This window comes from Lepisosteus oculatus, chromosome 13, assembly GCF_040954835.1.
Source record: "Lepisosteus oculatus isolate fLepOcu1 chromosome 13, fLepOcu1.hap2, whole genome shotgun sequence".
NCBI classification, from domain to species: Eukaryota; Metazoa; Chordata; class Actinopteri; order Semionotiformes; family Lepisosteidae; genus Lepisosteus; species Lepisosteus oculatus.
In genome coordinates this window covers 10,259,212-10,279,783 of record NC_090708.1, presented here as the reverse complement: position 1 = coordinate 10,279,783, position 20,572 = coordinate 10,259,212, and the positions used below count along the sequence as shown (strand labels likewise).

Sequence of the window (20,572 nt, the reverse complement as noted above, 5' to 3'; positions counted from 1 at the left end):
CATACGTACAATATAGCTTCATACTGACCTCTCCACAGCCTCATGGTCACAGAGTCCTTCTTGCTTTGTTCCCCCGAAGTGACCTTTGCCCCTCGTAGGGTTAACTGTGGGAACTGTAGACATTTGTTGACTCTCCTAGCTACTACAAGGTGTCTGGGTCCCTCATAATGTCTGGGTCCCTCCACCCTCAGGGGAAGAGCAGTGGCTCTGTGGCTGGAAGGTTGCCGGTTCAAATCCTGTAGCCGGCAGAGGAATCCTACTCCGTTTGGCCCCTGAGCAAGGCCCTTAACCCCAACTGCTCCAGGAGTGCTGTACAATGGCTGGCCCTGCGCTCTGACCCCAAGCTTCTCTGCCAGTCTGTGTCTGATGGAGAGCAGGCTGGGGTATGCGAAAAAGACAAATCCCTAATGCAAGAAATTGTATAGGGCTAATAAAGTGATCTTATCTTATTTAATGTTGCAGTAAGCTGCAAGATCTTATATTTCAAGAGTGTTATGTATTCACAGAAGGAAGGGGCAATTATTGAAAGGTTTTGTTCATTTGTTCTCTCGAGCCAAACTAATGCTTTGTAAGTTATGGTGTAGCCCTGTCAAAGACTTGACCTTCATGCATTTAGAGGATAACAGGGTCCAGTGTGTTATACAATAGAGACTACTATTGATCAGTCAAGTGCAGGAGATGTCCAGCACTTGCCAGCACCCTCCCCTGCAGCACAAAGATGGAAGGACAATGTATTATTAAATTGAATTATAGTGCATTGATTAAAATCTAGATATCTAGTTAAATTAATGTGATTTTAAAAAAGATTTTAATAATGCTTGTTTTTTTTCTGCAGTGACTGTTAGAAAAATACTTTTTCATTTTTCATTCTTAACTCTTCTTTTAACGTTCATTGCAGGCAACAATTGGAATTGACTTTCTATCAAAAACCATGTACTTAGAAGACCGAACAGTAAGTAAATATGCCATTTCCCTCTATTACATGGAGTGACATCAAAATGTTTTGTCTTGCAAAAATAATCGATTTAGCAATATAATAAACCTTACTGTGACAGCACATTATGAACACCTTATTTTTATACAGGAATTTACACCCAAATAAAGGCTTTCTTTTACCCTTTAAAAGGAGGAATTCTATATTGATGTTCATTTCTTAAACATCACTTATATTATATATTAAATACAGTTTCTGTATATTCTGTACAGTACCCTCTCTGACTTTATTAAGAGGATTGGACATTGCTTAGGCTGCGGATTAATGAACAATGATCTCACCCTGCTTAGCCCTGTTCCTCTGAACTCCAGGTGAGGTTGCAGTTGTGGGACACAGCTGGCCAGGAGCGCTTCCGAAGTTTGATTCCCAGCTATATCCGGGACTCAACTGTAGCAGTGGTGGTTTATGACATTACAAGTGAGTGTGGTTTTCCTTGATTTCTGAAGGTAACTAGTAAAGAAATGCTACAAATGTATCTGTTTCATACACTAGTATTGACTGCTTTTGCAAAAATTGGCAAAGGACTTTGTAGTTCGTGGTTCATTTTTTATAGTACTTTTATAGTATTTCTTCACTTCCTATTCTAATCCCTAGTACAGGAGTCCAAAACAAAATCAGCTATTTTAAGTAGTTACCTCTGAACTTTTACTGATTTCCAGGCCTCCTCTTGATGGTATAAACATTTCTTACCACCTTTACTGCTCCCCAGAATACAGATTGCCCTTGTAATAATAATAATAATAATAATAATAATAAAAATAATAATAATAATAATAATAACAATAACAATAACAATAACAATAATAATAATAATAATTGCTTACACTTATATAGCGCTTTTCTGGACACTCCACTCAAAGCACTTTACAGGTAATGGGGACTCCCCTCCTCCACCACCAATGTGCAGCCTCCAGCTGGTGTTTGACACCAATCATACTGATCTCAGAGCCAAGAGAAGAGATTACTTCTTTAACCTTCTGCAATATACTGTACCATATTTCTCAGAAGTCCTTATGACATATTTATTTGCTGTGCACCCTGGATTATGATAACATGAAAAATGGGGTTCAGTGTTTGGAAACTTTAGAAACCAGGAAGCTGAGAGAAAAGACAGGTGTTTCTTTTCCTTTTGTTTGTAATAAACAGCCATTGAAAAGTAATCAGTTCAATTCCGTAAGATAGCTTTATAATTTCCTCTTGTAATGCCACTGTGGTATGCAGTATTTATTATACAATTTTTGCTTGTCTTTTTTACTGTTGTAGAAATAGTTTTTCATAAATCATCCTTCATTCTGTGTTCACAAGTTGTTTTGTTATTCAACTAGAACCTAATGCCGTGACACCATGAAGCTGTTCCAGTGGGGCTCCTTTCAGATTTTTTTAAGAGAAGTAGACAGTTTCATTGTCTTGAAATCCCACTGTAGCGATCAGGGCCGGAGTTTAATATGTTTCCAAGCAAGAGAAATGGGCTACATAAGGATCCTGGCTCCCAGGAGATGAACTGCAAACTCTGTTTCATACGCAAAACAATGCCAGCATGCTTAGATGATTTATGTTCACTTTTAAATAAAATGTAGCTCTTTTCTAACCACTTAAGAACAAAACAACCCTTCACATGCATGTAAATATGTAGGTACTATATATGAGAAAATTCAGAAGAAATCAGGGTCTCTTAAAAAAGAAATGATGGTTATTGTTCTACCCAAGGAATGGAGATGTTTAATCTGCTTTGTAACATCTGGACAAAGGTTCTTTCAGTATTTTGTTCCTAAAAGGAATTTTAAATCTTTAACAGTAACAAATGCTATTGTAATGATTAAGAGATCCTTAACAGTTAATTAAAAAACAGTGACAGAAAGATATATGAGTAGCCGCACTGATTGAATGAAAACTTGGCAAATCCCATCAGTAACAAAAGTCTTTTCAAGCATGTACAATGATTTGACGAACATCACTGATATTTTAGTAAAAAGGTAAGGCTTTGGCTTTTGTGAAATCATCTGTTGATTTAAATCCAAGGTGATGGGTTGGTAATGGCAACAAAAATACAAGAGTAAAGACATTTACTACATTTCTCTAAATGCTAAATGTATTTCATCACTACTCAATTTTAAATGAACATTGAGACACACTGAAGCAGAAGGAGTAGGAAAAGTTCTGAACAAATTCCAAAATCACTAATCCCTGTCAAATTTCTCAGATCCTCAGATACCAAATATGATTTTATATGACTCTTCCCAGGTCATGTCAAAACACTAAGAAACATAATATTTAATGTGTAACTGTTGGGAACAGATGTCTCCTCCTCCTCCTGTATGTCTCTGAAGTTTGTTCAAGTATTTTTGATTGTAATGGGTTTTGATAATGGTTCCACAGGAATGACTTTGAGACAAAGTAGACCCTTTTCAATGTGGAGATCTGTTAATATCTGAATCTTTTTAATCCAGCAGGGTGCTCCTTTATTGAAACTGGAGACAAGTAAGTTAAAATCAGTCATGCACGTGTTTTCCTATGTGGGTCGTTGACACTGTAATGTGTCCCCTATTCTCAACAGATGTGAATTCATTCCAGCAGACTTCCAAATGGATAGACGATGTCAGGACAGAAAGAGGGAGTGACGTCATCATCATGTTAGTGGGCAACAAAACAGACCTGGCGGATAAACGGTGAGTGTCTTTTATGTTCGTGGTAATGAGTGTAATGGATCTTCTGTTACCCACTCAGTTTTAGGACAAGCTTGTCAAACGCAAAATACATTTTCTATTATTCCAAGGTGAATCCTGAAAAGAATAGAGACAAATTCAAGTCCTCTGTGTGAAATGGTTCATTCCTGTGTATTTGATGAGGCTTATGGATACCACGGTTTCAGGTATTGTCTAAAGTGAAGGTAAAACTGTCTAAAAGTACAGTATGTGCCTCTTGACACTGTTGTGGTTGAGCGTAGTGGAAAACATAATAGAACTTGACAAACCTAGTTACTGCGTTAATTTATTTTCTCAGAATACAGAATCTTTGTCATATTATCCATATTCATGTTGATAAATCTGTTTAGTATTAGGAAAGCTGAGTCTACAAATAAGTAGAAATGCGGGATAGAATATAACGTAATTCAACATTTATTTTTTCACATTCTTTAATATAAACCCCAGAAAAAAGGAATAAAACCCTTCAACTGCTTATAAATAGCCGTTAATGTTGAACTGAAGCCTCAGGCAAATAACCGATGCAGTTCAATTACTGGTCATTTGCTACAGTTTAATTAAAATGAATCTCCAGGGGATAAGAGCTTTTTGATTACAAGTTATAAATGCACTAGATGCAAAAGTATTTAAGGTGGATAATGCATTAAAAGAATACCACTAAAGCTTTTCTTTAAAAGCCTAACCTTTTACCAAATCAGTTCTTAATTAACAGTACTGGATATATAATGATTCAGAATTTCCATTCAGGAGTGGAAACTACTTACACCTGGTTCTCCTCCTACTTTGCTCATCGCACTTACTGTGTCTCCTGGCCAGGCTTGCTCTCTAATCATGCTCCACAGGTGTTCCCCAAGGCTCTGTGCTGGGTACCCTGCTGTTCTCTTTACACCTGCTCCCTTGGACCTCTGATCTCCTGCCATGGCTTTTCATACTACCTTCATGAAGATTATTTTGAGATCTTCTTTTCCTTGGCGCTGATATCCTTGTCTCCTCCTTTATTGATGCCTGCATCTCAGTCATCTCCTTCTGTCTGCAGACGCATCATCTCAAACCTCCAAAGTCTCACCTCTTTTCCTGTCCTTCCTTTCTTTCTTCTTGTCTTTCTTCTGTGAACCGTCTCCATGTCTTGACTCCACCATTCTCTCTCCTTCCTTCTCTACCTAAAACCTCAGTGTCATTCTTGAACCCTGTGTTTCTTATACCAACAAATTTCTACTCTGGCCCAATGTTACCAGTGGTGATGTCATAACTATTTCGGCTAAGAGAACTTTTTGGCATATTCTCAATACTCTCAAGATTCTCAATGTGTTTAGCCATGACTTCTTGGTTTAACAGAAATACTAGTTGGTGAAACTTTATGAATAAAATACTAAACACAGGTGATTGTCTTTTGCAAACTGATTTTGCTGAAGTATATTTTGCTGCATATTTACAGTTAATTGTTCCAATTATTTAACACAATGTAATATAATTTTATCATTGTTTTTGCTAATTTAATTTAACAACTAATACAATTGAACTGGATTAATTACCACAGTTACGGAACTTGAGTAGTATCTACTGTAAATGAGCTGTTCATATTTCATCATATGTTCATGTAGCCCTTTGTGAAAATTTTAAAAAGGTTTTCTCAAAATCTTAATTAATTAACCAAACAAATACAAGTATATCATATAAGTGTTATATTACTTGTGCATCAACATCGGTGCCCGTGAGGTTAAGTACAGAGCTCTTGAACTGAGGGGTTTGCAGTAGCTCTTCAGAATGCAGAATGAAAAAAGACATAAATTAATGGCTGGGAAGGTTGTAGAAGTCCATCTGAATTAAACTGCACATCCTATGAATCCCATGATATCACAGCATGTAATACTCAGGGCTCCACTGTGACAAAATTCAATAATTACTTCTGCTTCTAGTGGTCATCCTTTAATTAATAATGTTGTGAAGCAAAGTGCTGAGTATAAGAGGATTTCACTTAGAGAAAATTAGGTTTCAGTTTAAAAAATGTGAGGCTAACATCTCAGTGATAAATTGAGATTCAACCTGTTCATTTCTGAAAAAGTAGTTTTGGTATTGTGAACTGGATATTGGCCACTGAGTCACACAGAGGCTTTGGGAGTATTTCCTAGAGAGTGGAGATGTTGGCACATGTTGAGACCAAGAATGTCCATGGTCAATCATAACAACAGATGACCTCTGTAGGTTTCTTATGACCAGATCTTGTCCTGCATAGGGTCCTCCTGAGAATCACTAGAATTCCTGTTGTGTGCCAAAAAGCAGTATCCTTCTTCATTTTAGAATTTTAGTTTAGAAGTGTGCTGTTCAGATTGCTATTTAGTGTTGTTGGTCATCATTCATTTCCAAGCAGTTAATGTAATTTTACAAGTGTCTGTTACATGTACTATTACTGGGGCAAACTGTCTTTTTTTTTACTATTAGATGTGAGTGAAGACACTTAATGCTTCTCCTCTAGCAGCTAAAAGCTTGTAATATAAATTTCCCCTGGGATCCTGAGATTTTACTTATGTTAATAAATGACCTCACTTTCTCTTATTGCCCTGTTTTGTATTTCACAAACGAGTGCATTTTCAGTTGTGTCTGACTCTAAATCTGGGAGTAATCATGGGATGAGTAACTCGCGTCAAGATAATGAACATGTCTCTAATATAAAAATATAGGTTTACGCATTTCAAGTCTATATAATTTAGATACATTTTTCTTCATGTTGTCAAATAGATTATCGTAACCAATGGACATAAATATACCAATGGAACTAAAACTGCAAAATACGCTAATATACGTGTATACAAGACACACTATGCAATTGCTTAGTTATTTTATTATGGTCTGTAAATAATGTCCTGTTGGCCACCCATGTTTTGTATAAAAAAGTATTTGGAAGTCTGCCAGCATTCCTGATCATTGTACTCCTGTAATTTAAAGACATACATCTTTGTCTTATTTTCTGAAGTCTAAACAGTCTTTTGCAGTTATCATAATTTTTCGTTTGCTTTTTTTTCCCAAGAAATACGATCACAGATGCCGAGGAGTAGTCCACAACCATGACTCCCTTTGACACTGGAGTACCAGCTCCGCGGGCCCCTGCCTGCCCCATCAGAATTCTGTTTGATCTTTGCCTCCCCCTGTTTGTCTTCATAAATAAATCATTTGCGCTTCGGTTGATCATTATTCTCACTCATAAGCTTTTTCTTGCAGCTTCCCCTGAGGTTGGCTGTTATTACTCCAGTCTTCTGCTTTTGTGTTCTGTTAGTGCTTTCTTCTCTGTGTTTTTGAATTTGTATTCCTAGTGTGGGTAAGGTGTAGGGTTAAATGCGGTTAAACGTCATTGTTAATTTGCTAATGAACTAAGCACGCCAGATATCATTAGACGTTTCTTTGCTCAGTCACTGTGCTGTCTTGCAAACAACAGAGTGATACTGCTGATGTTAAAGTTGAGAAGAGTCAAGCTCAATTTCAATTTGGAAGTTGCTTTGGCTATTTTACCCTTCTTTGAACAATGCAAGTTATATTTGCATGATTTTGGTGTTTGACAGTTTAACAGCCTGTGAGAAGGTCATTTAGAAAAATGCAGCAAGGGATGGCTTTGGGATTTGGTGTATGGTTGAGGATGCTCTGTGCGATGATAGTAGCTTTGCTTGAGTTACAATTTCTTCACGCAATTACAGAGGCAATACAGATAACTTATGTGACGTTGGACTATAAACCCAGAATGTTTATGTGAAATCTCTGAAGGCAAAATACAAACAGATGTTTTAAAGAATAATCATTTTTTTACACTGTCCTTAGGGAGCTTTTTGTTTTTTCAAAATGCAAATTTTTATCATAAACTCAGTCAGCACTGAACAAATTGCACTGGTCTTTGATATGCATTACATACATTATCCTAAACAATGATGCAGCAGTGTGATGCAGTACTTTATAAGTTGTACTTTAATGACAGTGATTCTGTCAATAATTCTAAGGTAAAACACACCATATATTTATATAGGTTCTTTAAATTTCCTACAGCAATAATAACATTTTCAATGTCCATTACAGTGCAGTAACATACTGCCTTTGCGACAACACCTGTTAATAATAAGGTGTCAAATCAATATTGAATCATTTTGATAGAATAACTGCAAATGTTTAGTTTCTGACTAGATCAGTGTACGTAATATGTTCTAAGATGCAGTAATTGAATATAACACACTGTAATGATTAATATGTGAAGTTAACAGATAATATTGACATGATGAATTAAGTCACAGCAGGGGAAAAGGGCACTTCATTCCATCTGTTTAACCCAATATAGGTAGGTTGAGTTATCGTTTATATGAAATTTGTGTTTGTACTTTTGACTGCTATCCAGCTAACTATATGACCAAACTACAGTTATAGTGGCAGATCAAGAGACCAGATACTGGACTACTGGCAGTCTGTTTCCTGATTAAAGCAGTGCTACAGTGCCATCTTCAGGCCTGGAGGGAAGCCAGTCTCCCCATCCATCTTTTATACCCATGCGATCACATTCATTGCATTTTTCCATTTATAAACAATAGAAAAAAAGTAATTGCCATTGACCATGATCAGTTTTAGTGACAAAGGTTTGTACGTTGTAGTAGTATTTAGTATTATTTATTTGGCCATTATCAAAGTACGGTGGAGCTTTTCAGATAAAAAGCTTGCTCTGGACTCAGAGGATTCAGGTAGTAGAGCTAACTACAGAGCTCAGAGGAGGAAGACACACAGTCTCTTGAATTCTTACATCAGAATAGGTATTTCAGATTTTGAGGATATTGTATATAGTAGCTTAAACTTTGCTAGGAAATACATTTATCTTTGTTTATCAAAATGACTTGTTTTTTGCCTGCTTAAATTAGCTACCTTAACTGTATATACTGTACCTTTACCATTGGATGGTTACCTGATTTTGCACTCACCATAGTAAATAAATCTTATTGAGTTCATATTATTTCTAACTGTGCATTTGTCATGCCTGTCTTTATCTACACAATGAGCTCTAAGTAGCACTGGGAGCTCTGTGACATTAATCCATCCATTTTCTATCCTCTTTATCCAACACATGGTCACAGGGGAGTCAGAACCTATCCTGGAAAGCAACTGGCGCAAGGCAGGATACACCCTGGACGGGATGCCAGTCTATCACAGGGCACACACAGACACAAGCACGCACATGCTCACACTAGGACCAGTTTTCCCAGAATCCAATTAACCTACTAGTATGTCTGTGGACTGAGGGAGGAAAACCGGGGCACCCAGCAGGAAACCCAGATGAACACAGGGAGAACATACACATTCCACACAGACAGCACCCCAGGAACAGAAAATGAACCCCAGTCCTGCGAGGTGGCAACTGTACTGTATCTACTGCACCACTGCGCTGCCCTCCTATGAAATTAATAATACAGACATGTTCAATCTAACATACAGTATAGGTTTAAATTTCTTAGGTTAATTGTGTTTCTGTTCTGAGTGATGCTCTGTTGCTGATTTTTCTTATATCTTCTTCGTTTGTCCAGACCTGATTGTGGAAAAAGAGATAGTGAAGTAGAGAAGTTAAATATTGACCTCATGCTGTGATGAAAGTAAGACGTCTTTGAAGTGCTGTTTGTAAATATCTGATAAATTGAAATGTAGACTATAATGAATGATATCTTGTCAGTCCAAAATTTTAATTTGCTTCATGGTGACAAGAATGGTTTGGGGAGTTTGCTAATTGGACTGTTTCACATTCTTCCAGATTCAGTTTTATAAAAATGTGAGTCATTTTCCATTGGGGAAGCAGAAACCTGTTCCAGACAAATAACCTCAAACATCCGGTGCAGCTATGCAGAATATTACTCATCTTTGGACTACTGGACTAAAGGAAGAAATAGATAAACACATAGATAGGTTGTGCTGTAGCTTTGAGAAGTAAAAGCTATCCCACGTCTCATTGTGTTCTCATATTTTCTGAAGTAATATTGAATTTAAACAATGTACTTTCTTTCAGTACTGTTCAGGGGCAAAGAGTTTACATTGCAAGAGTGTTCAAGGTTTTCTGTTTCTACAGGATATTCAGTAATTATAGTCATACACAAGGCATACTTTGTCATATGGCCAGATATAGATATCAGTTGCACTAACAGTATACCTCCTACATTAATGCTTCAGGGGAGGAGAAATGATTGAATTGGTGTTGTCAGAACCTACTGAAGATTACACAGAGCAGTTTAATTTTCTGAAGGCTTAGTAATAAAGCTGAATTCTTCTTTTGAGTTAAGTAGTACAGGAGCTGGTGGTTCCTGACATTTCCCATTTATTTTGTATGCAAATTATACCATTATCCTGTATTGTTTTATGTTAAATATTTATGTCCCATGGACGGCAGAGTAAAGTATTATAGAATGATTATGGGGGTAATGTAAGTGCAAACAAGTGTTGTCATACTTGTCTTCCTCATTTTGATTGCTGTCTTAGTTTCACTTTCTTCAAAAAGCTGCAAATTCCACCAAACAAAAAGAACAGTCCCCCCATCATGGGAATATTCGGCATTTTTAAGTTTCCAAGACCATAAAACACTACAAAATGAAGTAACAAAAAAATATGGATAATATTTAAAATAGAACTGAACTCTTCTGCAGTGCTGCCAAAGAGCTGGCTAGTGGATAGAAGAGGAATGTATTTATGGCTGTTTGGCTAGTGGCTCTGCAGTGACAGCACCTACTTGGCGGCCATATTGAGCCCTATGACGCAGACATTGCTGCCTCCAGCCTGGGTCATTCACCGACTGTGACTGAGATTCCAAATGATGCATCACGCACACAGCTGATAGAGCATCAGCGGACTTGGGCAAGTGTCAGTCAGCCAGGACTCTCTTAGTTTTCAATGAAACAGCAACTCCGGCAATTTCCCAGCAGCCTACCAGCTTGCAGCGATTTCACTGAGACGTGCGTCTCTCCTCCAAACAGTGCCAGCTCTCGTGTTAGGCACGACGGTCGTCATTCTGCCTATGCGGGTGCAGGAGTCAGATATACAAAGCAGGGTCTAAAAAATGTGTTTATTCAGAAATTGTGGGGTTATATAAGAAAAATTCCAGTTTTTAGGAACTTAAGCTTTTTTTTTAAATAACAAAATCAATTATAACAAAATCCTCATGCTCACCTATAAGGCTCTGCATGGCTTGGCACCTCAGTACCTGTCTGAGCTACTCCCCATCTCGCAACCTTTGCTGACTGACAGGGCCTTCTCCTGTTATTCCCCAGAACTCTGGAACTCTCTCTCCAAGGATATCAGAGAGTCACCTTCTCTAAACTCAAAACCTTCTTCTTTAGAAGAGCCTTTACTGAATTGGTTCTGTTCTTTACCCCTCTGCTCCTGCTGTATGCAGTACCTCCATCTACTGTCTCCTCTCTTTGTGCTTTCTCTTTATGTGCATCTTGTGTATTTTTTTCAAATTGTTTTTGTCATGCTGTAAAGCGCTTTATAAAATAACGTTTATTATTGTTTATTAAATTACAATCCCTTCTCTCTCACACAAAGAGTTTGTTTAGCGTTAAATGGAAGTTATTAACTGAAGTTAGGGAGGGATAACAAGTCAATAACACAGATGTTTCTAGTTTCCATCACTACGAAATTAGCTGTATATAGAATTATATATATCAAATATCAAACAGAAAACACCACCCTTCACATTTGTCTCAAGCATCCCATCTCCACCTGCAGCCCCCCATAGGATCACTCCTTCTGAAAGGGGATCGCCTCCTTGTCCTGTGGCCAGTAGGCTACCCGAACTTATGTTTGGAATACTGTATCCCACCAAGTATTCCAAACATTCACGAAGCATTCAATCCTTGGATGTTGTTGTGCCTAGTGACAATGAATTATTAATGAATGTGAGTCTTGTTTCTTGCTAATTCTTTCCGCTTCTTTCTTCTTGACCTGCTACAAATTAAGTATATTTAATTTTTTAAAAGAATGAAGTGCAGAGTATTCCTGACAAGAGTAACTGATAGTAATACATTGCTGACAGTGGATAAGCAACAGTGGGCCTGGTTCTTAATTGGAATTAAAACTGGAGCAACCCTTGTAATAGGCGATGTGATTAATCTAGAAAAAGATTTCTTCTTTTCTATATAATGGTACATAGTATGAGGACTAAGAGTTCAAACATGAGATTAGAATGCTAGTTCATTTTTCAAAACATGAGTTGAATCACTCAATGGTAGAATTTGGCTACAATTACAATCACAGCCTTATAACCTGGTAGCAGCTGGTACTGAAATTCACACAGGCAGGCTTTCCATCTCCAAATGAAGAAAACCGACAGATTCCTGGGCATGAAAATGCTGGGATGGCAATTTTAGATCGGACCAACAATCAGTCAATTAGCTTTCTTTTCCAGGTGCAACAGCTGTGAAAACTGATCGCAGAGTTTAGGACTGCACCAGGAGACCGTGGTATTTTAATGAGAGACAGAAATGGCAGGTGTTCCCCGATGTTAATAAGCTTAAAGATTGTAGCATTTATTAAAATCTTGTGACTAACCACCATTTTGTCCTTTATTGGCACCTTCAGTGTACTCTATGACATGGGTCTTTTTTCTTCTAACGTCTTTGTCCTTCAGGTGTAAGATATCTGCACAAGTGCCTGACAGTACTAAGTCTCTTCCTAGTCTGTTGAGGACTGCAATATGAGTGAACCTTCCATCATGTCCTTCTACTCCATTAATTTACTGCAGTCCACACACTGTATGAACTGAGTCTATGCACGTTCGGGATGTAGTGCGCATTTATTTTGAAGCAACTCAGTTTGTTACACTTACGGGAATCTGTCTCTGCTGAACCATTATAAACCTCACCAAAACTCACCTTTGTGTACAAATAGATTGTCATTATTTTATTATTCGTAGCCTATTCTCTCTCTTTCAGATTGATCAGAAGAATTTATGTACTGTTTAAATGTTAAATGAAGTGAACTCGAGCACACTGTGTGCAAGGCTTACGTTTTGTTACTCATTCAGCACTATCCTTTCACTGAGTTTTGCTACAGTCTTACAGTGTGTTAAGACCAGTTAATGTTTTTTGTGAATTATTTTCAGTCCTTATGCCAAGATTCACAGTATGATTCATTTTGCATTAGGTGAAACATGCATACAGCATTTTAAGCCAATTTTCTTTTAATGTGCTGATTATAGTACAGTCTGTCTCTCATGCATGTAACAGCAATTATGTCAATATTGGTGGTAGCTCTCTTTCAAGACGTATGTATTGTAAACAAATGGGAGCAGATGGTGTTGCTGCATTCCAAATATCCAATAATGGTTTCTGCTTGAAATATCCACCCTGTGAATGACAGGAAAATGCCTTTTGGATCAAAAGCATCAACATTCCATTTGTAATTTTATTTAATCTGATTTTAATTATTTTAATTACAGGTTTGACCATCTTTGCACTGGTGATATTGGCAGTAAAATGTGATTGTTTCCTCCTAATACAAGTCTGATTTGTTTTTTTCCCATCAGTGTATGTATATACAGTACTGTATGTATTATTCTTTCTTCCTCCATTGTCCCAAGTCTATAATTATTCCTCTAACACACTTAATACACCCTGATTTTAAAACCATCTTCTTGTCTTACCAGCAGTGCATAATTAATTGTATATTGAGGATAAATAAGTAATAACATTTTATATAAGTGCTGCATGTAAACTTTGCTGTAATGGTAATTTGCATTCATTTTGTATTCAGAGCATTCAAGTATTCAAAATAGGACTTTTAAAGATACGCATTTAGAATACTGCCTGTGTACTCAAGCTGAATAGTAATTGTTTTTCATTTGGATTCTGTAAAATAAGCATTATTTCTCTGACTTCAGCTGCATGTAATACCTGATGTAGAATGTATTTGCACCTTATTACTGATTTTTAAACATAATTCTTCAAGACCCTTCAACTGTTTTAGACAAGCTTCAGGATTTAGAAATTTGAGTCCTTTTTGAATATTTGTCTTAATCTCTCTGCATTGAACAGTTTCTCCACCAAACTGAATTATGCTAAATGGCTGCAGGTTTGTTGTACTTTTGAACAAGCAGTTACAGCACTTATATAAATATATAGTAAGACATTTTTTCCTTAAAATGTCTTTGGGTGTGTGCTTGGGTTAACAGCAGCAATGAAAGCAGACAACTATTATATTAATAGAAATGTGCTTGTTAAATTCCATCCTTAAAAATGCCATCTGTAATAAAATAGTATTTATAAACAGTATTAGCTTAGGTAAGAGTTTAATTGACAGATAATTCATTTGCTTATCTTTTATCTTTGTAATTTGAGGTCATACTGTCAGGGAACCTATAGGTAGAATGGGAGGATCCTTATGCATGACCGCGAAACCCACAGAACGCAGAGTAGCAAAGGGACAATCGAAACGCTTCGTCAATTAGGGAGGCAAAGGGTCCAGTAACAAGTAACACACACACACACACACAGGAGAATACTACAAGAGGCTTCTCAATAGTGGGCATGGGAAGGTGTGTGAGGGGAGTTTAAATACTGAAAGGAAAGGGATGTGGTTGGATAATAGGTTAGAGTGGAATCCGGTGCCTGTGAGAATGTGATGGGTTCAATCAGGAATGAGATTGTGAAACAGTGGTTCTGGGAATGCAACGTCATTTGCGAGGGAGAGTGTGGGGTGTGACAGGAATGGAATGGCGTTTGCGAGGTAGAGTGTGGGGCATGACACATACAGTAAATGATCACTGTACACATGTTTGAGATCTATTTTGTATTTTCCAGGTACCTCCTTTATTAAATCAGTAAAAAATTAAAAGTAATTAAATGAACTAAGTAAACATTAAATAAAATAATAACTCTCATACAGTAGCCTGGTTTTGGATTACACAAAATAAATGCGAGTCCATTATAGTTTATGGGTGTGTGCTAATACCTTTTAGCTTTCAAATAAAGAACTACCTTCTTTCAATTTTGTCAGGTTTCTTTGTGCACCTCTTCTTTCCTCTCCTCATTGTACAGTATTTCCAAGTGCTTTTGCTGAAGAGTTATTTTGAGGTCTTTTGTGTTGCCTAATCTAGAAACAACTGAACCTTGTAGAAAAATGGTTAGAAATCAGTGTCAATAAAGAGTGATTTCATAACATTTCTGCTACTTCCATTGGCACCAGAACTAACAAAAATCTTCTTTGTTCTGTTTTGAAAAATAGCATGTAGATATGCTGAATTCGGGGCCACCAGTGTAAGTGAAAGGGTATTTGTGGACATAAATGGTTTGTGTACCCTTTGACATCTTCACTGCAGAACCTCCTGGTCTCTTTTATGTCTCTGTGGAAGTAAGATTAGAAGCAGTTTCTCACGGAGTTGGTGGTATTTATCACAGACTCTTTTCAATGAAGAGTGGGATGGAATTGAAGACAGATAAAGTGTGATGTGGTCTGCTTTATGGCAAAATGTTCTAATCTACACAGTCATAAATTCCTATGAATATTTCTAAGGGTGCAAAATAAGTAGAAGTAATAGCAATTTTGGTGCCTCATTCATCTTCTGTCATGGAGTTTGAGTTAACAAACTGCAGGATCTATTTTATTTTGATCTTTTAAATTACATGTAGTTAAATTTCAGTACATATCATTTCAAATCTCCAGTGAAAGTGTGGCTTCCAACACTTCGAGGAAAGCGTGACATAGGTTCCCAAATTGTTTTTGTCTTCTTTATTCTGTTTCTAATGCAGACACTGAAATGTGCATGAAGCTTTGTCTTTTGTTTAATATGTTTTGCCATACCTGTACAACATAGGTAATCTGAGTCCAATTACATGGATTTCAGGACTCTTATTCTGGAAAAACACCAGAAAACAAGGTTATTCTTACCACACCTGCTGTACCACCAGCTGTCAATAATACACTAATTCATTTTCAGAACTTCTCCTTTCAATTAAAAATTTCACTTTTTCATTTCCCCCCCAGATTTACATCTGTTTGGACACTCTTACTCACCTGCTCTGCCTCGTGTTCTCCTTCGCTTTATATCTCTGTACCCTCTTCCTGAAAAAGGCTCAACAGCCGAAACATTGTGTATTTTAAGTATGGAATTAACCTCTACTTGTTCCTGTAAAATGGAGAACTAAATCAGACAGATTGGTTTTGACAAATTTGCTGAGCCGTTTCCAGCTGCACTCAGGAAGCAGAGTAAAATGTTGACCTTGGTCAAGTCATTCAGTTCCCCTTTAAAAGCTGTCTAACCTTTGTCTAAAATTGTTTTGCTTGATTTTATTTGGGTTTTAGCAAGAGACATAATTCCTTTTCTATTTCTAGAGAGAAGAAGGAATACTTCTTTGTAACATTCATAAGAACATCAGAAAGTTTGAAAATGGGAGGAGGCCATTTAGCCCATCCATTTACATTTTTAGAAAAGTATTTTTCAGCTCAAAAAATACCAGTAAGGTTTTATTCAGTAAACTGTTTAGAAAGATACAAGAGCAAATTGCATTAGCAGTTTTCACTTAAAACTGACCAACACAAAACCTATTGTTTCTTATGAACAGGCAAATTACAATTGAAGAAGGAGAGCAGAGAGCCAAAGAGCTGAATGTAATGTTCATTGAGACCAGTGCAAAGACAGGCTACAATGTTAAACAGGTAAGAAAAACAATGTTCTTAATATTTCCTTAATATAAATGTACATAATTAAAATAGGTTAAATAATGACATTTATATATATATATTTTATATACAGCCGAGTTTACCATCCTGTCACAACATATGGTATTTCTAATTGTTTAGCAGTACACTCTGTGATTAAGCGTCTGAATGATTGGATTGATGCAGAAGTGCAGCTGAATAAATAAAGCAGAGACAAATGACTGCTGAGTTAGCAGCTATTCCTTCCTGGTATTCACAACCAAAGAGTACCAGATTCATGACAATTAAAAAAACATACAACAAAATTCTTGGGCATGGTATGTCATACTTCCAGGATGTTTTTTGTACTAACAATGATTTTTCAGCTTGTCATGCTTGAGTGAAATAATCAAGAACGCAGAGTGTAGAATTTGCCTTGGTATGCCCACTGAGCTGTGCATCATTCCCAAAAAGTAATTCACACTGCTGGTGTAATTGGGCTCATGACTTCTTGTGAACTTCTTTGGCATGGGATGTGTATGGAGAGGGCCCTTTCTGACTTTCTGCAGTGTAACCCAGGGGTCAGATATTCTGAGGCTCTGTGGCATACTGTACTGCATTGAATGACATTTGGTTGGCAGCAAACAAGGTGCATCGAGACTCCACTTCCATTAAAAACAATGTCCTGATTAGCCACCTGCGGGCTCTGGGCTATTGGCAGGTGCCCTTTGCAGACTTTGCAGCTCCATGTGATGCCCTTGATTGTAACAGAAACAATGACCTGTAGTGTCAGCCAGAGAGGAAGTGCAGCCCACAGCACAAACTATGTAGTCTTGCAGTTCCAGACTAGAAACAAAATTCCAACAGCTGTTTTTTTTATTTGCTTTTTTAATTTATTGTGCTTTCCTTGCTGAACACAGACTCAGGTCTGCAAATCTCTGATAAGGGAAGCATTTGATAACTGTGCATTCTCTAAGCCAAAATAGCCAGGCCTTGCATGCAATGACTGCATCTATAACTAACTGGGCTACAGACGCCGTTGTTTGGTATACTGTAGCTGTAACTACAGTGTGTGCGATTGTGAGACCAGTGGAGCACAAACCTAATGACAATGGAAGAATGCAGTGCAGTGTCATTTCTGTTTCTGTTGAACTAACCATTCCCAAGGTGAGTGCTGCAAAGTTACTGCTCGTTTTTGTCAGCAGTATGAAAAACACACGGCCAATAATATCGCTTAATTGCTTCACTTGAGGAAAGGGACAGGAAGATAAAGGGCCGGAGCAGAAGTGCACAATGCAGTGGAAATAATCCTGACACTAATGGCTCCCCTGCTCTCACAGCAGGATTGTGCCTCTCCTTTGCTTGTGGAAACTGAATACTTACAGAGGTGGGGGAAAACCAGACTTGAAACAGAAGTACAGTACAGTATATGCTGTGGCTTAGCTAAGAAGTTTTTTTCAGTCTTGCATTCTGTCAGAGTATCATTATTCAAGGCAATATCCTGGGACAATAAATGCAGCTGTAAAAGAAAATATTCCTTAAGGGGAGTGCATTTTCTCAAATTTGGGAGATTTAAAATATCTGAATTAAAAAAATAAAATTAAGGAAACACCCAAATTATTTCAAATGTGTTTTACAACTGAATTGAATGACACCTTCTTTTATAAATAATTTTTTTCCCTCTGTTAATAGCACTGCAGGAAGGAAACAAAAAAATGGCTTTTTTTCTCTTTCTAATAGGTCAGTGAATCATATATACATACCTTCTGTAGGAGAGCATGATTAATCAAACAGAACAAAAAAAGTGGTCCTGATACATGTTTGTGCTGTTTCATATAGTTTTGAAGTAGCAGGTTCATTATAGGGAAAAGTGTTTTAGTGCAGACCTTTGCTCAGTACTACCTTAGGGAATATGATTCTGAAGAACAATTTAGCTAAATAAACGACATCTCAAATACAATCCTTTGCACTCTTGAGAGATTGGTCCCATTTAAGGTTTAGACTGCAACCATTTACAGTATGCCTTGGGACCTGCAAACTTTAAATGAGGTTTCAAGCAAGTCAACTAAAAATAATTTACTTATTTTAACTATTCTGTTTACCTTGTGCCCCCACTTCAAGGCAACACAAAGGCTGCATTTAATGAAAACCAACCGTGAAAGAAAAAAGATTATGGAGATCTGGAGATATTAACATGTCCTCCATACAGTTTGGGAATCCCATCTGGACCCTTCAGTGTTAACAGCTTCCATAAGCTGGCCTGTTAAAATGGGCGCATGAAACCATTTTCACTGTCATTTGTTTTGTTTGTCATTGAAATTCTTTCCCTTTGGGAAATGAACCACTTAGGGTAATTGAGTGTTTTTAACGGTCCTTCCAGTGCCTTTAGTAGCTGAAGACTAATTGCCTGGAAAGGGCTTGTTGTAAGTCCTGAGTTCTTTTTCCTGAAATTATGTCATTGTGTTTTCTGACACACTGTCTGTTCTTCTTTATCAAGCAAAACATGAATTGATCAGACTGATTAACTGAATGTGAATAGCACCATCTTGAATGGTGTGAGGCGTGCATTTCTCTTTGAGCACTGCTAACAGGGGGCTTTGAATGTGCCAGCCACCAAAGATGAAACCTTTTTAAATAGGGATTCAGGTACAGTCATTCACCCGTCACTGTCTCTGCGGGTGTCTGAGTGACGGTGTTCTCTTTCCTTCTGTTTGGCAGCTGTTCCGACGTGTGGCAGCAGCACTCCCCGGAATGGAGAGCATGCAGGAGACGAGCAAAGAAGGCAGTATCCTTTTAATGAGACAAAACACGCACTTGGCCCAGGATTTGATTGCTCGTGTAAAAAAGGCAGTCAAGAATGTTATAAAAAAACACAAGGGACTGATGGACTTTGTACCACGGTTGGTTCATTCGGTATCTATAAGACAAAGTGTGAAAAGTAAAGAACTATGCCATTACAAAAACGTACAGGCCTATTGATGGCTACATCTCAGCATGTGTACTTTCTATAATAAAATCCACTCATACCCTGGTATAAAAACGAATGTTCCCTAATCTGAACATGAAGAATTTGTACCTTGTAATTCTTTACAAGAACAAAATTTTGCTAATCCGAATTTTGAATTTCGAAAGTGACTGATTTTGGCCGAGAACCTGCGAGCAGTTGAAGAGCGGTTTGTTACTGAGCGTGCGCAAGGCATTGTGTAGTAGTCAACAACAGTATGCACATCGTTCTAGCCGATCGCTTGGATAGCGATCTATTAGGAAAGAATGAAAAATGTAAATATGATATCATTAATTATTTTACAGCTATACTTAGCCTATTTGAGTAGAACTGCGTTGTTCACTAAGCTTGCTGTAATGGTATTATATTGTAACAACTATGGGTTCGTTCAGGATCAAGGACAGGAAGAGACCATGCAGGCACACTTGCATGGTATTCTCTTTTTCAAAACAAAACCAACACCAGGATTTACACACGCATTAGGGGACAGACTGAACACGTACACAGTTTTAGGGTGGTAACTCTTTAACAGACTCTACACATGTACCTTATGGGACACAAAGCTTCAGAGAACACTTTAGCTGACGCAAGCCTATTTACATAAGTTAGGTCAGTTGCTGGTCATCTTACGGACCGACGGACTCCCCCCCGCCTACAACTCCCAGCCGGCTCTGCGATACCCTCAGCGACTGGGTGCACTTCCTCCTCATCACCGGGCGAGGGTACTACAATATCTTTAGGGTGGTTTTTGAGCGAACGGGGTGGAATTTTCCCCATAAGAAATTGCATTTTTTATTTTCAATTTACGATCTGCCGCCTTCCGGACAGATTTTCAGGAACGAATTAGATTCAGATACTGCGGTATGACAGTATTTTTTAAGTAATCTGCATATCAGATAATTGTTTGCAGGTACATTTGGGACATTCTTTCTTTTAATCTGTAATGAGGAAAAAAAGACTCAATTTATGAAGTTTAGCCTGAAAGAAAAATGAGGGTAAGCTTAATTAATAATTAATCCTAGTTATTTTTTTTTGTATGTCAAAGGCCTGACTAATTGGATCTAAGGCAGAATGAAGTAAAAGAAAGAAGGATCTCCTGAAAAAAAATCTATATTACCAGAAAGATATATACTTTTTATGCACACTAGATGCACACTTATGCACACTACTTTCATCAGCACAGTTAATTAATTTTAATTATTAGTACTTTGAGTGCAGAATACAACAGACTTAAAA

General features: G+C 37.4%; 1 protein-coding gene across 2 annotated transcripts in view; it reads left to right on the top strand.

Annotated features, from left to right (window-relative positions):
* Positions 1 to 20,572, top strand: part of LOC102699046 (ras-related protein Rab-6B) — a 91,567-nt gene that overhangs the window by 58,504 nt on the left and 12,491 nt on the right. The window contains exons 3-7 of one of the 2 annotated variants that reach the window (XM_069197531.1): positions 899 to 952; positions 1,285 to 1,411; positions 3,549 to 3,660; positions 16,257 to 16,350; positions 19,051 to 19,117. In XM_069197531.1, coding sequence (XP_069053632.1) covers positions 899 to 952; positions 1,285 to 1,411; positions 3,549 to 3,660; positions 16,257 to 16,350; positions 19,051 to 19,117 — 454 coding nt within the window. The remainder of the gene's footprint in view (positions 1 to 898; positions 953 to 1,284; positions 1,412 to 3,548; positions 3,661 to 16,256; positions 16,351 to 19,050; positions 19,118 to 20,572) is intronic. The other variant, XM_069197532.1, reaches the window with a different exon arrangement.